General features: G+C 37.3%; 1 protein-coding gene across 2 annotated transcripts in view; it reads left to right on the top strand.

The window, feature by feature from the left end:
* The window catches only part of LOC121860662 (huntingtin-interacting protein 1-related protein-like), a 97,458-nt gene extending 76,734 nt beyond the window's left edge, over window positions 1-20,724 (top strand). For both annotated transcript variants that reach the window (XM_042357930.1, XM_042357941.1), the window contains 4 exons: window positions 4,994-5,199; window positions 13,102-13,331; window positions 15,643-15,815; window positions 18,085-20,724. In XM_042357930.1, coding sequence (XP_042213864.1) covers window positions 4,994-5,199; window positions 13,102-13,331; window positions 15,643-15,815; window positions 18,085-18,096 — 621 coding nt within the window. In that variant the 3' untranslated portion in view covers window positions 18,097-20,724. The remainder of the gene's footprint in view (window positions 1-4,993; window positions 5,200-13,101; window positions 13,332-15,642; window positions 15,816-18,084) is intronic.
* Window positions 20,725-26,566: the final 5,842 nt, after the last annotated feature.

Here is a 26,566-nt window from a genome sequence, read left to right as displayed (position 1 = left end):
AAGGAATGGATACAGTGTGACTGAGCACTTACCTTTAATGTAGTCAGCTGAATGCACATGGGGCCCCCATAATTTTCTAATTATACATGGAGACTACATTAACTGGAAACGTTTCGGTATAGAAAATGCGTGTCATTTGAATTTTTTTTTTTTTTTTTATCTGTCATAAGTCCCGACGGTCATAAGTCGAAGCAGTCGTAAGTCGGGGTCTAGCTGTATTGTGTGTAATGGGAAGGGAAAGAGTATACAATGCAGATGATGGATAGTATAAGAGAGAGAGAGAGTAGGATCAGAAAATACAGTGTGGGTGTCCTTCAGGGTTGTATTTAGTGCTGATGCTTAAGACTGTGTTACTTGATATAAGAGGTAAACCAGATAGTTATTTTAGAGACTTGCTGTAGAAGGGGATACTATAGCAAAACAAAACTGTTACTGCAGATAGAATGAATGAAATACAGCAAAAGAGGGCATTTGTGTTGCTCTTGATTCCAGTCACCTTGCAAAGAAGTGAGAGAGTTTTGCAAGAGCATAACGAAGATGGATGAATATCTTGAACTTTGTTGACATTAAATTTTTTTATTCACAGATCAAATGTGGAAAGGTGCTGAGTCGCAGTTGTACCTTAAGTTTTTTCTTATTATGTTTATGGTGTTTTAACTGAGTGTTCGTGCTGTCAGTAGCTATATCATACAGATTAATTGGCATTTAAAACTAAAGACATGTTTGTGTCATTCTAAACATTTTAGACAATACAATTTAACCTTTAAATATTGGTGTGTGATATAGAATGCTGCTTCAAAATCGCATTTGACAACATGTTTTATGTGAATTGAAATGATTTGTAGAGGATAACATTAGCTATTTTAATATATATTTGTGTACTCTCATTACTAACACAGAAAAGTTTCTTTGAAGTTTTGAGTGGTTGTGCTATAGTATTCATTTGATGTCAGTAACAAGTAATAATGGTTTGAAGTGCCACCAAATTATTAACAAGTGCTCTGTAGCCTTCGTATAACTTAGTAATTAAGTATCTGTTTAATGATAGAATTTGCTAGTCCTCTTTTAACAGCTGAAAACTTTCCCATCTGTTTTTTTCCATTGTAAGAAACAGGTGTGGGAGTTGGAGTCCATAGGGAGATCATGGTGAAAGTTATGAAATGAACTTTGAAAAACTGTAATTTCTTATAGGTTGATGAAGATTGAGTATAATATAATTGAGGATGAGAGTGAATAGGTTGATTACACAGGAGGTATACTGAGTTAGTAAGGAGGTATTGATGTGTAGAGGTTCATCAGTAAAATATACCAGAAGAATGACAAGGACCGCAATAGTGCAGAAGAATGATTTATGAAAATAATATGGTAGAAGGTGTGCAACAGATGATTCATTATTAAGGCAACTTATTAGGAAGTGAATACATACTTAAAGAATTTCCTTATCACAGTGATGAAAAGCTGAGAGTAAATGGAAGAGATGCACTTCCTCCACTCATTCAATTGGGAAAGGAATATTATGTTCGATTAGATATGATAAATTAATCATTCTGCTTATTAGTATAACTGTCAAGTAAGTGAAACATTGGCAAACTGCTAAAATGCAAAAAATATGAGTGTTGCTATGCAGGTAAGTTAACCTGTATATATGTGGTCTTCCATAAGAATTGGGATCCAGAAACAGTTAAGAAATTAAAATACAGGTATCTCTCAATTTATAATAGGGTTGTATTCCTCAGCCATGAGTTGAATTGTATTTTTTCAGCAATTGCCATTGTCCTAAAATTCTTTTGATGGAGCATTATCCAAAATTAACAAAATCTTGAATTCAATCCCATGTTGCAGACAATACTCCTTGGCTCGTGGAATGAAACAAGTCATGAATCAATCCTCAAACAGTACTAGGGTCATCCATGCTTTCTTGTTACTGCGATAAAACACTGGCAGTGTATGCTTGCTGACATATTTAAAAGCCCTTGGGTTCTCTGAATGATAGATCATGAAGGGCTTTATCTTGAAACCAGCTTCAATCCCCCCCCCCCAACAGAAGTGTGATTTGGTCCTTGAATGCCTTGAATCCTGGCATTGTTTTCGCCTCTGTGGATGTATGTCCGTTCAGGCATGCGCTTCCATAATAAGCCAGTTTCATCCACGTTAGATATTTGCTCAGGCAAATAATTTCCCTCCACGATGACACGATCTAGCTCCTCCTTAAAAGCTTCGGCAGCACCCACATCAGCACTTGCTGCCTCTCCACTCACCTTTACACTATGCAAACTGTAGCAGTTCTTAAACCTTTGGAACCATCCATGACTTGCTGTGAAGGTTTGGTGGCACTCATCTCCTGCCTGCTTCTTCAGGCTTTTGAAAAGGCTTCTTGCCATAGCCTGTAGGGTTAGAAGGCTTAGGGGTACACGCTTTTGTATCTGATCTTTCATCCACACCACAAGTAATTTTTCCGTCTCATGAATGGGACCTTGTCTTTTCTTTGTTATATAGTTCCCTTTATAGGTGCTGATCCTTTCACTACCTCACGAATAGGTTCCTTGTCCTTCAAAATAGTAGATATGGTCGAGTGCGAGAAGCCTAGGTTGCGTGAAATGGTTGCTACTGTTTTTCCAATTTCATACTGTATTATTGTCTTCATTTTCATCTCAAAAGTAATTGGCTGTCTCCTTTTCTTCTGAGCACCACCAGCACTCTCACTTCTACGCTTGCCAGTCATTCTAAAGTGAATTAGATATGAAAATAATGTCAGTACACAGCGCGATCACTATCGACAACAACAACAGCCAAACACCAACCAAGCACTCTGCGGCGTGGGTGCTGTAGCCACGAGGCCACGCGACCCAGCCCAGCCCACGCGACGCTCTCGTACGGGATGGAAACGTTTCGGTCGTATGTGTGGGTGGTCGTACCGACTGAGGCAGGGCGTATGTGTGGGTGGTCGTAGGTCGAGTGTGTCGTAAGTCGAGAAGTAGCTGTATAGCAGTAAATGATGAAGGAGACATATAACATACTCTGAGTTCGAGCATTCACACTGTTGAGTGTACGAAGGAATGCTCGAACTCAAAGTGTATGTCTCCTACATCATTTGCTTCTATATGTGTCAGTTCATGTTTCACAACTGTCAACTCAGATTGCAAAATGCCATTTAATGGCATCCATACGTCACCACCAACTGAAAACCTGTTTATTCAGCCTGAGGAATTGTGTCATGAATAAGATATGAAAACAATAGAGCAAAAACTAAAACACCTTCTTTACCTTCCAAACAGTCTCCTTAAAGGTGTGTGTAGCTTAGAATGTTTGGGTAGAGCAAGGGTGTGACGAGGGCGCAACACACATTGAGCCTTGTTTGACCAATGATGAAGTCTTGAAAAAGAGGAAGAGCATGATGATATACCGTAAGTTGCGGCGTATAAGTCGACTTCGAGATTTTTAGTTAAAAATTCAGGTTTTGGCCTATACTCGCCTTATAAGTCGACCCCCCCAAGGCCCAAACATAGGCTAGGCTAGAACTGAAATGTGGATATAGCCTATGGCAAAAGTGTGTTATAAGGCCACACCACTTTCATCAAGACATTTACCGTAATACTTTTCAATATTTGAGACATATATTATATAGTTCATACAAAAAAGGAAGTGGGCAACAGGATCTACATAGGACAGCAAGCAACCACTAAAAATCTTTAGTAAGTTATTTTCGTAAGAACTCTGGTAAACACCAATCCAAAATCAGCTCCTCCGATAAAATATTAATTGTTTACACAGCATACCAGTATATCACTTGGATAGTACCGCTATATTCAGTAAAATAGTAGAACATTATGGTACACCTGGCTTACGATCTGCCATTTGCATCAGCTGGTTTAAACAAACTGCCACGTGGCCAGCTGCCAAACTATGGGTCCGTTACACTGTCGGCACACAGCTTAAACTTAGACTGTCATCCCGCTTATTGACCCCCCATACACTGAACAAGCCTACGTAGCAATTTACTAAATCATCGTGGCTTTATGCTCTTGTTGGCATGCACTCATTACCCACACACCAACCTGACAACACTGTAGATGTCTTCTTGTCCAGTTGTAGCTGTTTAACACTCACGGTATTCAGTTTTTAAACAGCAGAAAATATCTTATCCCCACGGCTCCTCCAGCATAAAGGATGAAATATGACTCAAGTTTCAAACTGAAAGTTGTTGCATTTGCAAACTCTTCAAACAACAGTGCTTCACATTTTATACTCAGCATATAAGTTTACCTTTGGTTTTGGAGAGATTTTTTCAACCTTAAAATGTCAACTTTTACGCCGCAACTTAGGGTAGTTGATGAAGAAAGGGATGATCTTTTACGTAATGTTCTGAGCTCGTAGGAAGTTTATGAAATATTTATTCAGTATGTTCAGTGGATTAAAACGAATGCTATGCTTCTTTTATTATTCTATGGTTGACATGAATGCAAGATGCCAAGTAACACAACAAAATAATGAGGGTATCACAGTACCTAATATGGCCACCAAGAGGTATTGGTGTGAAGTACCTACTGTACAGTGTAGATTTGTTAATTTCAAGTCTGTGAATTGTTCCTTCTCTCTTTGACATTTCCACTTCTTCTGAATTTCTAAGAATTTTCCAGATATCTGTAATGGGAAGAATCTAGTTTAAATTTTATGGGTAACTGAATTTTTGAGGTTATTACTGTACAGTATTATTATTATTATTATTATTATTATTATTATTATTATTATTATTATTATTATTATTATTATTGTTATTGTTATTATTATTGTTATTACTGTATTATTATTATTATTATTATTATTATTATTATTATTATTATTATTATTATTATTATGTATTATTATTATTATTATTATTATTATTATTATTATTATTATTATTATTATTATTATTATTATTATTATTATTATAGAAAGACTTTAGGTGGATAGTTACTAGACACTTCATTACTGTTACTATTACTATTCCTAGGTAAATGAGAGCATCCTTGGGACATGCAGTGAGTTAATGGCAGCAGTTCGATTGTTAGTCCAGAGAGGAGCAGAACTACAAAAAGAAATAGTAGATGCTGGGAAGGGAGGATCATCCCCCCGAGAATTTTATAAGCGCAATCACCGCTGGACGGAGGGACTACTCTCGGGTGCCAAAACTGTTGCGATTGCATGTCAAGCTCTCATGTATGTTAAACAATGGTTTTATTTGTTTTGTGTAAATACTAATTAAAGGATCTTGTAGCAGGTGTTATATTACTTACAAATGTAGAAGTTATGCATGAATGTATAATATTGCTGCATTATACAGGGTGAAGTCTATAAATATCTACCTTTACATTAACTTATGAGTAGAACAGGTACATCAAGCCTCACAAAAAATGTGATTGATTGATGTGTCATCACTTTGTTTATTTTATAATCTCACATTTGCCGTATGTTATTCATATTTAGTCACCATCGAGCTTACTGGATCAGAACTCGACAATCAAGAACATTTAATGGCTGGGACTAACCCATTGATTAGTTATACATTTCTGTTGTAACCATACCTCTTTATGATGGATGTTTGGAAATATAAAATGCTACTCATAATTTTTTTTTTTTTTTTTTATTGGGCACCCCTACATCCTTGTGTAAGGTGAAGCGCAGATGCATTTACAGCGCCCAACAGGGAAGCATGCTAAGTTCATGCTTGCCTTTATGTCTCATGAGTTAAGGGCGAAGAAGCCAGAAGAGTCAATGGTTTATGTCTAAGTAAGTTATTGGAAGCTCCAACAAGTTGTCCCAGAATACGAATTCGCAACTTTCGATTTACAGCAGGTACCTACATTGCTGCTAGGTGAACAGGGACCAAGGGGACTAGGAAGAGTGTCCAAACAACTTCCGCCGGCCCAGGAATCGAACCCGTGACATCTTGCTTGCGAGGCAAGAGCGGTACCACTCTACCACCATCGCCCCCACTCATAAATTATAGTGCCACAGCAGCTGGCTGTATGACCTTCACTTATCCATTGTCTTTGTCTATGTTGAAATTGCTAAGACCAGGTCAATTTATCCAGCTGTTTTCCCAGACCAATGCAAATGTGATACTGATGTACACAGTTTTGTTTCTAAATACTGTATACTGTTGAGTACTACTGTCTCTTGTTTTAAGCACTTACAGAAGTGCTGGATCACACAGTCATTAGCTTAGTAATATGATTTTTTCTTCTTCAGCATTGTCTCTGATTTTCTGAGGGAGTTGTGACCCTGTCTTGCCAGCTCCTCCCACTCTGTGGGTAAGTGATAAGAAGGGTTTCCAGACATTGCTCCTGACGTGCCTGATGGCACCTCGACACCAGAGCTATGTTTTCCTTGGTCTCTGCTGTAGTTTCTGGGCTGGTGCACTGCATGTACAGAGGGTACTGGGTGAGCATTTCACAGGCTGGCACTTCCATTTGACAATAGAGGAGCCCAAACTCAGGGATAGTGCCCTGAGAGGCTACTCCAGCTGTAGTGCTATGTTATATTGGAATGGTGTCCCTGAAGCTGGTCGTGATGGATCACCATTAAGCCATTGGATTGTGTTTTGCTATAGCATCATTTAAGCTAGCATGCTGTGGTGTGCAGGGGAACACCCTGCTTTGGTCACTACCCAGCTATACACACACTCCCGGGTTATGGATTTCAGACTTCATGAATACTCCCCTTAGTTCATTTTTGGGTTGCAGATGAATATCTGTTGTTATGGATGTCAAGTAGTGCAACATAGTGAGGAAGAAACCCTCACAGTAGATGTAAGGCACCATTTTACCATTTTGTGCTGTCACGTTAAATTGCCACAGTGCGCATCCCCTACACATTATCTTCTTAATTGTGTTGCAAAATGACTGGAAAGCGCCAACATGTTAGTAAAGAGTGCAAGACCTGCTTTTAAATGTAAAGTAATGGATCTAGTACAGAAAAGGGAAGTAAGTAAGCAGTATTAAGGAGGAAAACTATCACCTTGCTCTCATGTGAACTCGGTCTTACTACCTCAACTGTACACACGATTGTGAAGGACAGGGCTCTTATAAAGGAACATGTGAAAGGCTCAGTGTCTGTAAAATATACTGTGATAACGAAGCAGTATACTTACAGTGTGGACTGAGCAGTGTGGATGGTAAATGGAATTACTTTACCTACACTAGTTTTATAGTTACTGTACAAGCAATGACTATTATACATTTACATCCACTAAAAAATTATTCGGCACTCTTGTCATATTGTATCACGCCGTAAGGGTGCCAAATAATTTTTTAGTGGGTGTACATGATACCTGTACACACACACACACACACACAGCCATCATAGGGCGAGGACGTCGGCGCTGTACCAACAGTACAGTGCAAAGATTGACGATTAGCCCACAAGTGATAAACAAAAGTAACAATTTCAACTCGAAAGAAAGAAACAACTGTTAGTGACAATTACTGCTTAGCGGTCAATGTTGACCTGACGCAGATCTAACACATCCAGTCCTCCGTACACTCGCCACCACGGGATGAGAAGCCAAGAAAGACTCCAAACTACTTCAGGAGAGAAATGAGGACTCCCTACTCCACCCAGGTGAGGAACTATGAATTCCTAACTACATCACATGAGGAACAAGATTCATCTCCAACACCCTGTGTGAGCTGGAGGACCTACCCGGACCACGTAGTACATCTGCAGCTGTAGTGAGGTAGCGGCTTAGCACCCAGGTATAACACAACGGCCATCCATTGAGGCCACAAGAATGTCTACAGACCAGCTCCCACAATACCAGATCTATAGTTAATCTATATGTTGACTCTATGTTTCTTATATTTTTGTATTGAAAGCTTTTGTCAATCAAGTGACCCACTCCCTGATTTCACCATATGTAACTTATCACCTCTGTTAATTGTATATTTTCAGCCTTTGGGCTGCCATGTTATCTTAATAAACCGTTAATTATTACTATTATTATTACATGTATACATGCACGATACATACATGTACACCCACTAAAACATTATTCGGCACCCTTACAGCGTGATACAATATGACATGGGTGCCGAATAATTTTTTAGTGGGTGTACAATGGATCTATATATGCTTGATCAGTTTTACGATGTTAAAAAATTTACACCATTTACCGCTATGCAATGCCTAAAAATCAGTTTTACGATGGTTGCTACCTGAATGCTTTTCCTGCATTGTCACTGCTATAAAAAAGTCATCTGCAGTAACTCACAATTTACTGAGATATGATGATGCAATCTCAGAATGGCATAACATGTGGGACCCTCACAGGATGCATGGGAGGTTCTGCCTGTCCCTGGTGACTGCTAGGCTTAGCAGTTGAACTGTGTCACGTTGCCCAGAGGATGGTTTGCGTGTGGAAGAAGCTATTCTCTTTACATAAAATTATATACTGTATAGTGTATACTATATCAGGTACTCCTCGACTTAAGACCTACTCGACTTACGACCATCCGGACATACGACTTCCGCAGTCGTACCAAAATTTTTTCAATTTACGTATTTTCGAGTCCCGACATTAGTGATTGCGCTGTGTACTGACAAATTTTTTGTTTGTAATTCCCTTTAAAATGGCTGGCATGCTTAAAAGTGAGAGTTTTGGGGTGCTGAGAAGAAAAAGAGACACCCATTTTAGATTTTCTACGTATTATTTTACGACCAATTCGACTTACGACCTGGATTTGGGTCCCTAACCCCGTTGTAAGTTGGGGACTGCCTGTACCTGTCAATGTGAGGAATAAATAAAAATGTTAATAACAAATAAAAGAACAAAAGAAATCCTGCATTGCCATTTGGCAATCTTGTCACTATGCATGAGACAGCAGAGCCACGAGGGAACGCCGCTCCCTCCCTCACTCTCTGCACTAGCTCCCGCACGTGTAAATGATGTCTAATCCCTTTATATTTTTACCTTTATTGTGATATTTTTTACACATTCTGTATGAATAATTGTGTGTGCATGTAACAAAGTAAAAATATTGAAGACAATTACATCCAGTATATCTACCCGAAAATACAAGTTGAAAGATAACAATAATGCAACTCCGAGCTTGGCTGGAGGCTGAGATCCAACGCTGCACTCCCCTTTCCGTGGTGCTACCCCTCCCACGATTTCCAGGGACATAAGAAATTTTTATTCCCTTTCTATGTTTTTGCCCATGTGATTTTTCCCCCCACATTGTGTATAAATGATTGTGTGTGCGTGTGCATGTAAAAAAAAAAAAAAAAAAAAAAATAGCTACCTGAAATTTCAAGTTTTAAATAATAACAGTTCACTATTTGTTCATGTAGGAGGAGGCTGACATCCCGACACCCCATCCCCCTACCACTCCCTCCCCCCCATGATCCACAGCAACACTCTTGGGGTTGTATGAAATATTTATTCTCTATGTTTTTGACCTATTATAATTATTTCTTTAATTTATTATTATTTTTTTTTTCATATTCAGTACGAAGGATTGTATGTACATTTAACCCTCTCGTGCGTGAGATAAGTTTTAAGTTTTCCAGTTCCCAGGTTACAGCTCTGAGGCTTCCAGGGCAGCCAAGACAGTGCATGGTGAATATTTTTTTTTTATCAATTTCCCCCCAAAAAAACCTGTTTATATTAGCATAAACCACATACAGTAGTCCCTCGGTTAACGAACACAATCCGTTCCAGAAGGTCGTTCGTTAACCGAAACCATTGTTTCAATGGGATTTTGGGTAATTGGTTCCAGCTCACCGAAAATTACATACAAAGTAAAAATAAATGCCGTAAAGTACACTTACTTTGAGGTGTGTATGTAGAAGGTTCCTGGTTGATGATGATGATGGGAATTAGAAGTGGGGGTGGAGGAGAAGGGAGAAGAGAAGGAAGTGGGGGTGGAAGAGAAGTCACCCCATGCTTCATGCCGTCATTTCACCCATAAAATTTTAAGTTCACTAGGTGTAATTCAAGATTATTTTCTTTAAATCAACACTGCACTGCACTATATATTTTCAATATGTAAAATAAATTTCAGAATGACTAATAATTGTACTGTAAAAACGTAAAAATAGTTTATGTTCAAGAGAGCCACAAGCAAGATGTTACCTCCACTGACCAGAGATAGAAACTGACGCCTTGCTGGGCGAGTCAAGTGGCTGATTGGCGCACCAAAAACTAGTTTCCTGTACTTCAATTATGTTAAATAAGTGTTAAAATGACTAAAAATTTTAATATAAAACTTGGAAAATTATTGAATAGTACAACCTTGATATTTACTCAAATGGGAACGAATTTAAGCCCTAGAACCGATTACTGTATTGGCGGACTAATATTCCAGCTGGTGAGCAAGCGAAAACATGTTGACATGATTTCGTAAAAATTTCGTTAACCGAATTTTTGTTCGTTAACCGAATTGAAGATTCTTATGGAAGGTAATTCGTTAACCGAAATTTCGTTAACCGAGGCGTTCGTTAACTGAGGGATCACTCTATCTTTGGCTTTGCAACTGATTGCTCTGCAACATAAGCAAAAAGAAAAAAAATAATACAAGTACCTGTACTGTACAGTATATAGCTATTTTTCATCACTTCTATTAAACATAAGAGATAAAATAAACACCAATACGTTCACAACCTCCTAGCTCAAAATTTTAAGCCAACTTTTAAAGTACTATACACCGCTAGAAGCAATATTTTATGAGCTTTCCAATGCAGTAATCAGATTTCTGATATGATCAACAGTTTTTGAGAAAATATAAAAATATTCTCAAATGGTAAAACCTTTCTTTTTTAAATCTTTTCGATTATTTTTGTGCCTATGTTTTGTACCAATATAAATTACATTGCATCTTGTAGCCAGCACTATAACAAAGAGAATTCACTAGCCCCTTCACCACCTGTTGCCTCATAAAAAATGAGCATAAAGACTAAGCTTTCTCACGAATCATGTTGCTGTCGTTCGGAACATTTTTACGGTGCTGGTCCTCAGTCCAAATGTTCAGTGCTTTCTCAGTTTTCACTGTTCTTGTCACGAACAACCTGCACCACTTTAGCACTTGTAGGAGCACTCGCTTGAACAGTCTCACAAATTGCTTGTTCATTCTTCTCTATATACCGCACTGTGGATTCGTTCACACCAAACAACCAACCAACCGTGGCAGCACTCGTCCCCTCCTTTAACTTGTCTAATAAATAAAATTTCTTTGTCAGGGTCGTCACTGACTTATGCCTTTTATGTTTCACTCCACTCGCATCACTAGCTCTGACACTCGGCAGTCTTTTGGTGGCCATTGTCACAAAGAAACGCAAAAGTTTTGAGAGTACAACACGAGATGCTGGGTCACAGGTACTGGGTGAGCGCAAACAGAAGGAGATGAGACGCCGTGGCCGCATGGGATGACTCGTTGCGTTTTGGGAAAAGGCTCACAAGCTAGCCACCAGAGTTGCCAGCTGCTTACCACGAATCTTCGAAATTGCGAATCGCAAACCAACGAATGGCAAGGGTCTACTGTACTGTATTATTAGCAAGTGGTAGTGTTTTGAAACTCCAAAAAAGAATATCCATCATGCAAAAAGCATATTGCATGGCAGTGCATTACAGGAAAATCCTACAAGGTTGTGTTACAAATGCTGAAATATGAAATAGAGCCGACGCAATTGGAACGATAATAACTAGGGACTGAGTTTGACCCCGGGAGGTCTTATCTCTCAATTTTCTGGTTCTAATGATAATCTGTGGAGTGTGGCAGTCAAGTGGATACAGCACTTGCTTCCTGTTCCATGGGTCAGTGGTTTGATCCCAGGCACTCCCAGTTCACCCAGCTGTAAATGAGTACCAAAATTTACAGCTTGGAGAAGTGAACGCAGTTGAAAGCAGTATTGGCCATGCTGCTTTCTTGTGTACTGAAGGCTTACTACACAGTGTGCTGTATCCACATTGTTCCTAACAGGTAGTCATGTCTAAGGGTTTTACTTTTTCACTGAAAATCTGCAGTAGTCATGCGGGTCAATCCAGAGGCTTTTTGATGAAAGTACAAGAGTTGCCCAATCCATACTTATAGTAAAACAGGATTTTGATATAAATTTCTGTTAATTCTATTTTAGTAGTTTTTGAGAGTTTTAGGTTAATGTTTATTTCAGTGATGGGTCACTGGAGAAGAGGACATAGTTGGAATCATTACTATAGGCATTTTCCTTTTCATTTGATTTTTGTAGTTCCTAGTTTTATGTCTGACCTGATCCATTTCCATAAGATTTAAGTGTTAGAGGATTTATGTTGGAGCTCAGGACTCAAATGGGTTACTATAGTCCGGGGAGTCAAATCATATAAATATTTGATATACTGTACTGTACAGGGTGTCCACAAAACCTTATATTTCATACACTAACACAGTTAGAATTGTGTGGTATCCACTAATAAATGCAGAAACTCACCAAGTTTTCCCTCACATGGTTCAATTTCCTGCACCTCAGTGTGTAGTCAGCTGGCAGAGTGGCAGCATAGTGCTATTCACAGTGCAACAGGGAAATACAGTGTTGCTTTTGGTTGGATGAATTCAAGTTTCCAGTTAATATATGAAGGAAATTCAGAAGGGAATACGGCCAGGATCCACCTGAGCGACATACCAGAGTGGCATGGCACAAACAGTTGATGGAAGCTGGTTCTGTGTTGAGAAAGAAAGGAAGTGGTAATCGGGAAGTGGATTGTGGTTACTGACCGTATTCCCTCCTGAATTTCCTTTACACAGCAACTGGAAACTTGATTTCATCCAACCAAAAGCAACACTGTATTTTCTGTTGCACTATGAATGGCACTATGCTGCCACTCTGCCAGCTGACTACACACTGAGGTGCAGGAAATTGAACCATGTGAGGGGAAACTTGGTGAGTTTCTGCATTTATTAGTGGATACCACACAATTCTATCTGTGTTAGTGTATGAAATGTAAGGTTTTGTTACTGGTAGGAAGTCTGGTAGACACTGTATTTTTAATTAACATACAGTATTATGAGTTATTACACATGAATAGTTTCTATTTTTGATAATTCATAAGCAAGTTTCTGTACTGTTAATATTTTTTATATTTTCATTTAGGACGGCAGCTGATCAAGTTGTTAGTGGCAAGGGCAAATTTGAAGAAGTGATAGTAGCTTCCCGTGAAATTGCTGCATCCTCCATGCAGCTGGTTATGGCTTCAAGAGTGAAAGCTGACAAATCTAGTTTGAAGTTAACCAACCTCAAAGCAGCAGCAAAGACAATATCAACATTGACGGGTACTGTTGTTGCAACAGCTGAAAACTGCCGTGATAAGGTTGTAATGGCTGGTAAGTTACTTATATTATGTAATAATAATGCAAACACATGATAGTCTTTATATCAAAAGAATTTAAGGAATGTCATCAATCTTATATGTAAGAATCACAAAAATTAGCTATTAGTATCAGCCATGCTTGTGTACCGAAGACTTAGTAGACAGTGTAACGGGCAGTCATGGCTATGGGACCCATTTTCACATAGCCTTTCAAAATTTGGAGGAATGTTAAGTTGAAACCCTGAGGTAACACTCTAGATGCTTGTCGTTGAGCCTGGATCTGTTGAACTTTAAAGACTTCATGCGTGAGAAGAACTGTTCCCATAAATGTGCTGTCAAGCAATGTAATCTTCAGTGCAAATGCTTTGAGACCTGGTTATCTGTCTCTTGGGAAATATTTCTTGTGAAAGTCATGAACTGGAATGGAATATCTTGGAATTTAACTTTTTGTTCCTGGTCCTCTTGAAGGTCAATCGGCTCCATCAACATCAAATGGTGTGGAGATGTTCACCCTGATTTCTTCAGTGTTGAATTCTTTGAAACAGGATTGGAATTCCTAGGTCTAGCCATCAGGTTTTCTAGCAAATTCGTTAACTTCCCAGGGAATTCGTTTCCCCAAAATTCGAGAGAGTTGGAAAATGTGATGCATTATTTCCTCAAAGTTATGTCTGCCACAACCGTAGTTTGACTTTAAAAGAATTGATGTGGTTATACAACTTGTGAATCAGTTGACCTCTTTTCTGTAACTTTATGTTCAAGTCATTCAGATGTGTCGTAATATCGATAGGGAATGCCAAATCACCCAACTGCTCATCGTCATCATCACTGTTTAATATTTTCATATTAACTTTGTTATGTGATGAAACAGTGACAATTTGTGTGTGAAGATTATCTATTTGAACAAGTATTGCTTTACTCACCATAAGCAGGCTGCATCTACTTGAGCCGTGGGCCATAATAAATTAATTTTCTCAATCACACTGCTGTCCGCATAAAGACTTGGCAAAGGCTGCTGGTTTCCCACAAGTGACCTAACACATCGGAAATGAATTGAGTATGAATAGAAATGCATAGAGGTCAAAATGACAGTAGTTGTGTATCTTTATGAGTGGGTTGATTGACATTAATTGCTTCATCATATAAGTCTTCTTTCACTTGATTTTGGTCAACATGAAATGATGTCAATTTATTATTTTTCCTTCCATTGTGGTTTGATGTACATCTTCCATCCAGTTTACAGTGCGGTAGAACGTTGATATAACACGAGATACATTCCAAGAGAGGTCGCTTTAAACCGAATTCGCACTAAATCAACGTGTTGTTTCAATGGAATAATTTAGTTTGGTACTTGAGAGAAACACAAAATACTAAAAAGACTGACAGCCTACCCAGATGCACCTCAGCCCATCTCCTAGAATAAACAAAACATTGTTTTTTGTTATTATGTTAAAACAAACACACATAAATCAACACAGCTAAAATTATGGGACATGAAATGGCCTGTTAACTAGTGATCAGCTGATAGGGGGTGGGAGGTGAGGTGATATGCTTGACAGTTGATGCCAAGGTCTAGTGCTTATTTATTTAACTGTCCTTAAGAGTGACTTTAAGTTTTTCTCTTATAAAATGTCACTGAACTGACATGTTCTAATTAATTTTATTACAAATGACTAAAATTTTTATCTCTTGTGCAAAATATATGACGTTTATATTCAAATTATTCGCTGTCTTGCAAGGATTCTAGCAATGCAAATTACATTCTGCTAACTTTAGTCTGTGATATTATATAAGATAAAAACTGTAAGCCTATAACCACCCAACCCTGGCTGGGAAGATGGGGGAGGGGTGACAGTGACATGTTTGACAGTTGGGGCCAAAGGTCTAGTGAAGTATTTATTTGTTTATTTATGTCCTTTAGATTGCGTTTTTTTTTTTTTTTTTTTCAAATGTCATAGAAGTGACCGGGGAGAATATAATTTACATTGCTGGAATTTTTATAAGATAGTGATTAGTTTGAATATAATCATGCTATAGTTTGCACTAGACAAAACTTTTAGTAATCATTTAGTGCATTATTTTTAGTACATGTACAGTACAGCTTAACCCTTAGGTCAGTGTAGTGTGCCCTGAGAAATATTTGGAGCGAATTTTAAAATATGATGCGCCAGATTGACTCGCACAAAATATGAAAGATTCGCTTTAAATTAAAACATTATCCTTAATTGTGGGTGTCGCTTTAAATCAATAATCTTAAATTGAATCGCTTTAAATCGACGTTCTACTGTTGTTTGGACTGAAGAAAAATTTTTATAATTTCTTTCCAGGTACATTGGATTTCTCAAAGTTGAGTTTGCATCATACTAAGAGAATGGAGATGGAGACTCTTGTTAAGGTCTTGGAGACAGAAAAGCAGCTTGACACAGAACGCTCCAAACTTTCAGAGTTACGTAAACATCACTACAGGCTCGCAGGAGAAATAGAGGGTTGGGAAAAGGAGGTGAGTATTGAAAGTTTTGATGTGAGAATGACATAATGAAAAGTAATGGTCTAGTGACCTATAGAAAGGAAAACTAAGTAAAGAAAGAATGGTCTTTCATACTTTAGGTGCTGCATTGCAAACAGTGTGTCTGAAGAGAAAACTCACGTAATCCCTTCACTATGGGATGCCACTGTTAATATTTTATTTGGCTGACACCCAAATGGCTGAGGGTTGCAGCCACAGGTTAAAGAAGCCACATGCACAGAACATTATCAAAGCTGTGACAGTAAGAATTGTGAACTGTTGTAGTAATCTGTCGGAGGATGTTGTGACAGTAAGAATTGTGAACTGTTGTAGTAATCTGTCGGAGGATGTTGTGACAGTTAGAATTGTGAACTGTTGTAGTAATGTGTCGGAGGATGTTGTGACAGTTAGAATTGTGAACTGTTGTAGTAATCTGTCGGAGGATGTTGTGACAGTTAGAATTGTGAACTGTTGTAGTAATCTGTCGGAGGATGTTGTGACAGTAAGAATTGTGAACTGTTGTAGTAATCTGTCGGAGGATGTTGTGACAGTAAGAATTGTGAACTGTTGTAGTAATATGTCGGAGGATGTTGTGACAGTAAGAATTGTGAACTGTTGTAGTAATATGTTGGAGGATGTTGTGACAGTAAGAATTGTGAACTGTTGTAGTAATAGTAGGAGAATTGTGAACTGTTGTAGTAATACGTATGTCGGAGGATGTTGTGACAGTAAGAATTGTGAACTGTTGTAGTAATCTGTTGGAGGATGTTGTGACAGTAAGAATTGTGAACTGTTGTAGTAATATGTCGGAGGATGTTGTGACAGTAAATGTGAACTGTTGTAGTAATACGTATGTCGGAGGATGTTGTGACAGTAAGAATTGTGAACTGTTGTAGTAATATGTCGGAGGATGTTGTGACAGTAAGAATTGTGAACTGTTGTAGTAATCTGTCGGAGGATGTTGTAACAGTAAGAATTGTGAACTGTTGTAGTAATCCGTTGGAGGATGTTGTGACAGTAAGAATTGTGAACTGTTGTAGTAATACGTATGTTGGAGGATGTTGTGACAGTAAGAATTGTGAACTGTTGTAGTAATATGTCGGAGGATGTTGTGACAGTAAGAATTGTGAACTGTTGTAGTAATATGTCGGAAGATGTTGTGACAGTAAGAATTGTGAACTGTTGTAGTAATATGTCGGAGGATGTTGTGACAGTAAGAATTGTGAACTGTTGTAGTAATCTGTCAGAGGATGTTGTGACAGTAAGAATTGTGAACTGTTGTAGTAATATGTCGGAGGATGTTGTGACAGTAAGAATTGTGAACTGTTGTAGTAATATGTCGGAGGATGTTGTGACAATAAAAGTTATAAACTTGTAATAACTTGCTGGGTTACAGAACACCCAATTTAAAGAAATTTGAGGATACAGAATGCCTCCCATACGGCATAACAACACTATTTGTGGAGGATTATGTGTAAGGTGGCTGAGTGTATCCCCATGTGAGATGCCTTCTGTGATTTAGTACAGGGTACAGTACATGTTTACCTTATGGAAGGGTCTTTTTCGGTGTACAGAAAATTTGGCTTACAGATAGGGTCCAGGAATGGAACCTTTCCATAAACCAGGGAGTGTTTTTTTATATGTTGTATGGCGTTATGCTGCTCAATGTATTTTATTGGGAAAATTGGGTATGAAAATGTAGCCCAAAGAAATACACCAAAAAGTGTCAATAAGACATTTTTCACCCAACCAGACCCACCATCAGGCCACCTCCATACCAGGTTGACTGCACCATGTATTTACACAGCTTACTCACACACCTAAAATGATGACTGAATGTGAAAATATGAGCACAGAAACTTAAAACAATGAATAAGTATACAATAGGAATGTTGATATGTATGGGGAGGCAAAAGCAGTATTAGTTTAGATGTGAAAATGGATTTGTTAACACCTCGTGTAAGGTCTGTGTGCTGAATAACATTCTCTGTCATTGGCCAAATAAAATATTAAAAGTGGTGTATAAATGGATTTGGGATCTTTTTGGATATTTTGTACCAGTTCCTCCTATGGGCATTAGCGTTCTTCAGTGGCCATATCTAAGGGCACTCTTTTTGCAAGGGCCTACAGTTTTCTTACCTCAGAAGGAAATGTAGACATTAATATGGTATTTTGCATGAATTGTACTTATGGTTATTTTAAAACTTAATTGATTATAAAACAATACAGTAATTATCACTAAGTAACTGGTTTTTTTTTTCAGGATCTGAGCTGAGCACCCCATACCCCTACCACACCTCATTTTGGGTAACATACAAAAAATATATAGCATATAATGCAGATTCTATACAATTGTTAAAGTTTACACTGCTCTTAACAACAAGCTTTTTAACTTATGCCTCCTTTAACAATTTAACCCATGTAAGTTTACCAATTGTTCATTTGATTTATTGTACTTTCAATTGGTCAAATTTTGTCAAATCTTTCTTTTAGTATGAACATTTTTTGATCAATCAGTCTCTTACATTTTTAAAAACACATTCTTCCCTTTCACAATATTTTATTCTTAATCAAGTACATTAGCACTAAATATAAGTGAGTTTTTTCCAAAAATACTTTTCTTTGCAATTTCTTAATTATACAAGTACAGTAATCCTCAGTCATATCTAACTTAACTATATTAGCGTCGGCTATATCATGAATTATACAACTTCTACCACGTGTGTGTTCACATCTCTAGTACATTTCTTAGGTCTCGAGTCCATTTGTTGCACCATCATTATTTTCTCATGTTCCCTTTTATTATTATTTATCCTTACTCTTAATATTCTTGAAATCCCCCCAAATTTCCATCCATTCTCTTCCTTAATGTTCATATCTACAGAAGAATGTTGATGATTTGTACTAATCATGGAGAAGTGAAAAGAGGAAGTGGGTTCCATAGGCATGCCTGCCCATAAGGGATGGTGTGTTTACAGAGTATTGTATACTGTACTAAGCTTTCGGTAAGCCAGGTGGTCACGTGTCCAGCACTGCACTACCACTTTCATTTCCTTAACTTTTAAAGTTTGGTACCTATATATAGCCGAGTAGTAGCACTGGGATGAAATCAGTAACCCTTAGGATAGTATTGTATCCATTTTGGCATTTGCATTCCTTAATCATGAGAATGGGGAGGGCCAAAAAATGTGTGGCTCTGAAAATTGCAATTATGTTAACCTTAGTTTAAAATGCCCTGTGTATTTTTAACATTTTACAAACATTGAAGTGCTATAATGTACATTAAACTCTTCTTAATTGTATAGACAGGTAATCCTCACGCTGTGAAATGGATGCATTGTATGGAAGTGGTATAAAATAGAAGAATTCCTAGTGAAAGATTTTCTCATAAGCATAGTGTTGTAGATGGAAGAAGTTATCCTCGACATTTTTGTACACCCTACATAATCAGAACAGAACATCGGTAATTGTATGATTAAATGAAAATTTACCATAAATACTTGTACATTAAAATGAAAAAAAAAAAAAGTAAATTTGGACATCATAATGCATGATTTTATCACATTCCAGAAACTGTTCATGGATTCCCCCCCCCCCCACAGAGGGACGGACACTAGTGTGTACCTCCTCTCTAAACTATACACAACCCAGACCTCTGACCAACTAACATAGGGACACTCCCAGACACATGTGTCAGCACCAGTGCATCTCCCGATGATATGAAAAATAAAAAAAAATTTAAGTAACATATAAGGGTTCTTGTTCATACAGTGGAGTATTGATAATTTATGGGTTAGGTAGCTTGTAAAGTACTAAAAAATGTGCACCAGGGATATTTAAAATCTGAGGGAATAATTTGGAATCTTCAGAAAATTTAATTTTCAATTTCCCTTCCCCAGGTTAGTGTATTTGGTCAATTTTCTGCAGTAATATTCTCTCTCTCAGATATTACCACCTTACTTTCTTTTTCATATCAAACTTTCTCTCCATAAGAATTTATTGGAGAACACCTGATTCCTTCATCAGCTCTGCTTTGTATGTACAGTATAACTCAGTCCTTGATTTTTATTACTGTACAGTATGTCATAGATAGTTTATTTTATTTTTTATTATTAATTTATAATTTTATTTTATGTATTCCATTTTCATGCCTTACCATCAGTGTATATATTGAATAATCATGCTGACATTGGTGATACTGCCCTGAGTTCACTATGAATATAAATACTAACTGTATGTTCCATGAAACTTAATACTGTACTGTACTGTACTGTACATGCCCTGCATTATATAGATGTTTAGTCCTGCTAAAATTAACCTCACTCTGTACATGCTCATTACATATCATAAGTCAATTTTGTACACTCTTCAGATCCACAAGTGTTACATGCATTCTCCCATTCTTTTTCCTTTTGGGAGAAATTTGCATATTGTATGACTGCCACATGTAACTTCCTCAGTCTTGTTACCACTGCCTTATCCCCTCTTCCCACACTCTATTACCAGTGTTTCTTTATAGGTCATTTATGCACTTATGTCTTTAGTTTTTCCCTTAATTGATGTTGGAATCATCATTGCAGGTGAAAACCAAATAAGATGCCAATGAGGGAATCCATAGTTATTTGCATCACCTAATACAGTATGCAGTAGGAAAGTGCTATAAAAATCCAGTTGTTTTTATGAATAGTTTTTTATAACTGATAAAGAAAATAAATAGTTAAGAAATTCTCATTATGTTTTGCAACTACTACAGTCTAATGTGCAATACTTTGTTGTTAATGGCATAAAAATATTGTGATAGATGGTTATTTCATACATATTTCCAATGTTATTTGTTGTTATTGGCTTAAGAAATGCATTATAGTCACATAGATTATTTCACAAGATAAAAGTGTAAAGTAGATGAATACTTTCAATTATCATTTGCCATGTGAATTTGAAAATTTGGGTTTTAAAATGTAAAGACAAGTAGACTAGACTAGACCATACAGTGAAGGTACAGTATATGGAAGTGTTGACTAAGATCAAACTTCTAAAGTTTATTGTTGCATAGATCAAGTGATCATGTTGGATCCAAATGGATCTGTTGAAAACAAATTACAAGTAAGTCTGGTGTGGTAACTATATTATCAGAAATCAAGTCAGTTATGTTGTTATGATCTAATTATCATGCAAGAAGTTGACCTGGTGTTATGCAGACAATTATTTTTATGCAGGAATCCAAGCAAGTGTGATGGATACCAAGTAATCATGTAATAGACCGAGGTAGTTTCAGGCATCATCTCTAATGTGATAAAAACAAAGTATATTAATGTAAGTCCCGTTAGTGTGATACAGGCCGACCTAGTATTTAGACGGCCATTCTGATGTGATAAAATCAAGCTGTTCAGGTGAAGAGAAGTTGGTGTAATGGAGGCCATCCAAATGTGAGTATTTGCTTGATACATTTATTACTTAGCTATCCTAGAACCATTCTTGATGATGAGTAAATACAGTGGTCCCTCGGTTAACGAATTACCATCCATAAGAATCTTCACTTCGGTTAACGAAAAAATTTCGGTTAACGAATTCCTTACGAATTTTTCCCAACATGTTTTTGTCTGTTTTCGGCTGCTCACCGGCTGTAGTATTAGTCCGCCAATACAGTAATCGGTTTTAGGGCTTAAATTCGTTACCATTTGAGTAAATATCAAGAAGGTTGTACTATTCAATAATTTTCAGTCATATTAAAATTTTTAGTCTTTTTAACAATTATTTAACATAATTGAAGTACAGGGAACTAGTTTTTAGTGCGCCAAACAGCCACTTGACTCACCCAGAATGGCGTCAGTTTGTGTCCCTGCTCAGAAATCCCATTGAAACGATGGTTTCGGTTAACAAAATTTTCGGTTAACGAACGACCTTCTGGAACGAATTGTGTTCGTTAACCGAGGGACCACTGTACATGTATCTTTTTTATCAACTTAATCTCAGTCTTCTCTGCAGCATCTCATAAAAGATGCCTTTTACTATTTTTTAATAGTATAGTACAGTACTAAAGTTCCAACACAGACCTTCCACACATTTTACCAATGAATGTTTCATGCTACTCTAGTAAAATACAGTATCCCTTATTTAACAATGGGGATGTGTTCTTGAAAAACCCATCATTTAGAAAAATGATCACCAAACGAAGGTTAACGAGGAATTATAACTGTGGAGATGGCGCCCAGTAGCACTCAGAGCGGGTGAAACTGAGCTGTGAGCTATGTCATTGTTCAACTTGTTCAATCCATAATTTCAGGTAGATAAGCCTAATATTTTTTTTACATGCACACAATCGTTAATACAAAATGTGCAAAAAAAAAAAATTATCACAAGGTTAAAAACATAAAGGGAATAAACATTTCTTGCATGCACGTGAGTTAGCAACACACAGCTGGGGAAGGGGAGGAGGGAGCGGCTTGGAGGATCTCTCAGCTGATTCCTGTCTCATGTCCTGTTTGGAGAGAAATGATTGCCAAATGGCAATGCAGTATTTTTTAATTTTTTTTATTTATTATTATTATTAAGCTAGGATTCCATATACGTGTTTGCGGTATGTGTTTGTGTTAAATTGCCCTGAAAAACGGACACCCGTTTCCAATTGCATACAGCTGTCTTTCTGCTGTTAGCGGGAACAGGACAGGAAAATGGCTCCAAGTGCATCGAAGTTACAAGCCTTATATGAACAGGATGATTTGCTATTATACATCATGCATAAATCAAGGGAAAAACAGACAAGGAAACATAGCTGGTGGGTTCATAGATTGCTGCTGAATCGGACCAAGTATGTAGCCAACAAGACTCTGTTAAAAGAACTAAGCTTGAATGAAGAAAAATTCAAAGAATATTTTCGTCTGAGCAGACAATTCGCACATGTTCTCTCCTTGGCTGAGGAGGATTTGGTGAAACACTGCAGGAACAGAGAAGTCCTTTGCCCAAGGCAGCTACTTGCAATACGTATAAGGCGAGTCATACTTATAAATAGGAAATACTGTAATAGGAACTATAGACAAATATCAAGTGACACAAAAATTAGTATTCTTGTGACCCTTTTATTGAGACCATAAACCTTTATTTTAGAACAGTTGTGTCAAAAATTTATGGGATTTCGTAAAATGATATATAAAAATTTATGATTAAGGAGTTAAGTTATGGAATAACACTTGCTAGGTTTCTAAATGCATTACAAAAATAGGTTGGGATATATTCTGAGTGAAATGATAAAACAGTTGCTAAGTTTCAAAGAATACTGAAGATATATGCAGTTTAAAAAGAAATTGTTTTGTTTGTCCCATAAAGACACTCGTGTTGATGCATAAGTTCAATCACCTCAGTCGCCTCGATAGAAAACTGTTTTTCCTCGAGGCATTTTGCTGGGTGAGGAGAACAAACACGGGGATAGTGACGTCACAGTGTGGGATTCCCTCGTCCGTTTCCTTGTGGTTGCGTTATCAATCGCTACAGGGAGTGATTGACATGTACCGCAAACGCACAGCACTAACGCAACCATGCCAGTGGAAACAACCGTGTACATTTCAATATGATCTATTTTTGCCACTAACGCTACTGCTACTGCATGAATGGAATCCAAGCTTTTTCATATTTATTTACAGTGGTCCCTCGGTTAACTAGCACAATTCGTTCCAGAAGGTTGCTCGTTAACCGAAACCATTGTTTCAATGGGTTTTTGGGTAATTGGTTCCAGCTCACCGAAAATTGCCTAAAATCAACAAAAAAGGTAGTAAAGTACACTTACTTTGAGGTGTGTATGTAGAAGGCTCCTGGATGATGATGATGATAATGATGATGATGGGAATTAGAATGGGGGTGGAGGAGAAGGGAGAAGAGAAGGCATTGGGGTGGAAGAGAAGTCACCCCATGGCGCCATTTCATCCATAAAATTTTAGTTCTCTTGGTGTAATTCAAGATTATTTTCTTTAAATCAACACTGTACTGCATTATATATTGTCAATATGTAAAATAAATTTCAAAATGACCAATAATTTGCTTGAAAACACAGAAAAAAAGCGTTTAGTTGATAAGAGTCTCAAGCAAGATGTTACCTCCACTGAAAAGACACAGAGACTGACGCCTGTATGGTGTGTTGACAGGCTGTTTGGCGCGCATAAAACTAGTTTCCTGTACTTCAATTATGTTCAATAATTGTTAAAATGACTAAAAAATTTATTATTAAACTTTTAAAATTATTGAATAGTATAAACTTCTTGATATTTACTAAAATAATAAGGAATTTAAGCCCTAGAACCGATTACTGTATTGGCGGACTAATACTACCGCTGGTGGACTGCCAAATGCAAGCGAAAACATGTTGAGGTCCGCTCGTAAGAAACTCGTTAATCGAGGGATTGCTCGTTAACCGAAGTTAAGAATCTTATGGAAGGTAAATCGTTAACCGAAATCTCGTTAACCGAGGGATCACTGTATTCCTCATATTTGCTGGTACAGTATACACGTGACACATTTCAGTCGGGCCATCACCAAGCTGACTAAAGAGACATGTGTGGCTGCTGCTTGTATGCTGTGATGTCACATAGGGGAAAGGGAGAGTGCGGCTGGCTGCAGTTACAGCTCTGCCTCAATACATTATGTTTACTACCCACACATACACACCCACACTAATAATTTTTCTTATATATATTCTTTATGTCTAAGCCACATTAGAGTATTGTAATGATGCGCACTTGGAACACAGAATCCCCATTTTTCCGACTTCTCTCCTGAATTATTCCCAGTGAGTCAAATATCTCCAAACCGAAAATTTACCATTGTTAAACAAAAAAGGTCATTAAATAAATTTTATCGCTAAGTCAATGATTGTTAAACGAGGGATATCTGTACATGTTTTGCCTTCTAATGTTGGACACTCGAGAACATTGACTTAAGCTTTTTGAGTAGAAAGTATGTAGTCATACATGCCTAGGAGTTTTGTGGATAGGTGCAGCCATCAACCAAAGCATTTGTGTGTACAGTATCTAGATTTCTAGGAGAATGGATGCAGCCCCCCCCCCCTCTTTTTGTAAAAAAATAATGCTTGTTTACGATGATTGTTTAAATGTTTTATGGGTGCTCTACATATTTATAAAGTTCAACCTTTTGTATGAACTGTATAACTAAAAATTTGCTGTCCTTGGAATGGTGGGAAATGTGGAAATCAAATATTGTTTGTTTTATTAGGAACTAACTCTTAATACCTTATTGTATTTGTTTTTAACCATTGTGTTTATGTATACAGTATAATGGATAATCTTTTATAGCTTTCTAAGACTCTAAATTGTTAAAGATTAAAAAAGAAGAAAAAATTCCCTATCTTAGGCAGTGTGACAAATTTGATACTCGGTACTGAAAGGATTAATATGTTTACTGTTAAGGGATATGATGTTAGGAAAGTTTGTTGGGATGAAAGGGATTATTTTGAGGAAAAAGTGAATTTGCTTAAATAGATTTTGCAGTTTTTTATGATATTTGTATGCGATATACAGTGTTCAATGTGTGTGTGTGTGTGTGTGTGTATATATGTGCATGCATGTGTGATTTCATATACTGTACATGTATAAAATTGTATGCACTTTTTATAACATCAGGAAAGGATTGTTCTGTGATTAATATACATTAATGATCATTATTATTATTATTTCTTTTTATGGGAGTATGTGCTTCAATATGAGTGAAGTTGGTATTCTTGAATTAAAAAGTATAAACTTTTCCTTCAATTGGTATATAGAATTAAACAACACCAAATTTACTTTTCTTAACACATTGGGATAAGGGTATAAATGCAGAATATACTGGTACCCAGCATTTTTTTTTTTTTTATGTCTTGTGAATGTTTTACTATAGCACACACTCACCAGGTGTTGCCATCTATTTCAAATTATTGTGACTACGTTGTTCTAAATGTTCCTAAACAGATTTTAATTTGACTACTTCTCACACACCCGCACTATTGTAAATGTGCTCATCCCCCAGAGTTTCCAATTTAGAAGTAATTCTTTTGATCTTCTATTTACTACCTTCACTTGTGGCTGGAATTGATCTGATGAGCAGTCTGCCTCTCCTACTACAACCATCTCTCCATAATGGAGAGTGGAAGCAAAAGTTCTCCATATCTGGCACAGGGGAGAGGAGCCCTGAGTGTACCATTATACCTTGACCTTCTGTTTGGTCCAGCCATCCATATTCAATCCTGGCCACAACCTGCATGAAACAGGCGGTCCTCAGTGTTAGTGTTTAGCTAAAGTTTACTTTATTTCATGCTGTAAGTGTTGAGTACTGCTTGTTCATGATCCAGTTTAGTTACAACTGATTGGAGACAAGCAACACCAAATAGTGAGTAATCCATTTTGTCTTTTGATGAATTGCTATCATTTAATATTAGATTAATTCATTCATTGTGAGCAGTTGTCATTTTATCCTCCCTGAAAATCTGGAGTGTTCTTATTGTTGTGTGCATTAACTGACTGGGACTCACATATGAAAGGTAATATAGTTCAACACCTTGATTCCAGGTCCTGTACCCAGGGAGGGAATGGTTAAGGTTGATTGATTCCAGTTGTTTACAATAGAATCACTGAAGTTGACAAAAATGTAATGAACTTGAGGATTTTGTGCAGTAATGAGTGGCTTACAGTGTGGATGCAGTAGGCTATGGCACAGTGGTCTGAAATTGACGGTTTATGTCCAAAAGTCTATGACAATTTATT

Source organism: Homarus americanus, unplaced genomic scaffold (assembly GCF_018991925.1).
Source record: "Homarus americanus isolate GMGI-L3 unplaced genomic scaffold, GMGI_Hamer_2.0 scaffold40248, whole genome shotgun sequence".
Lineage (NCBI taxonomy): Eukaryota > Metazoa > Arthropoda > Malacostraca > Decapoda > Nephropidae > Homarus > Homarus americanus.
This window is presented reverse-complemented; position numbering and strand designations above follow the sequence as displayed.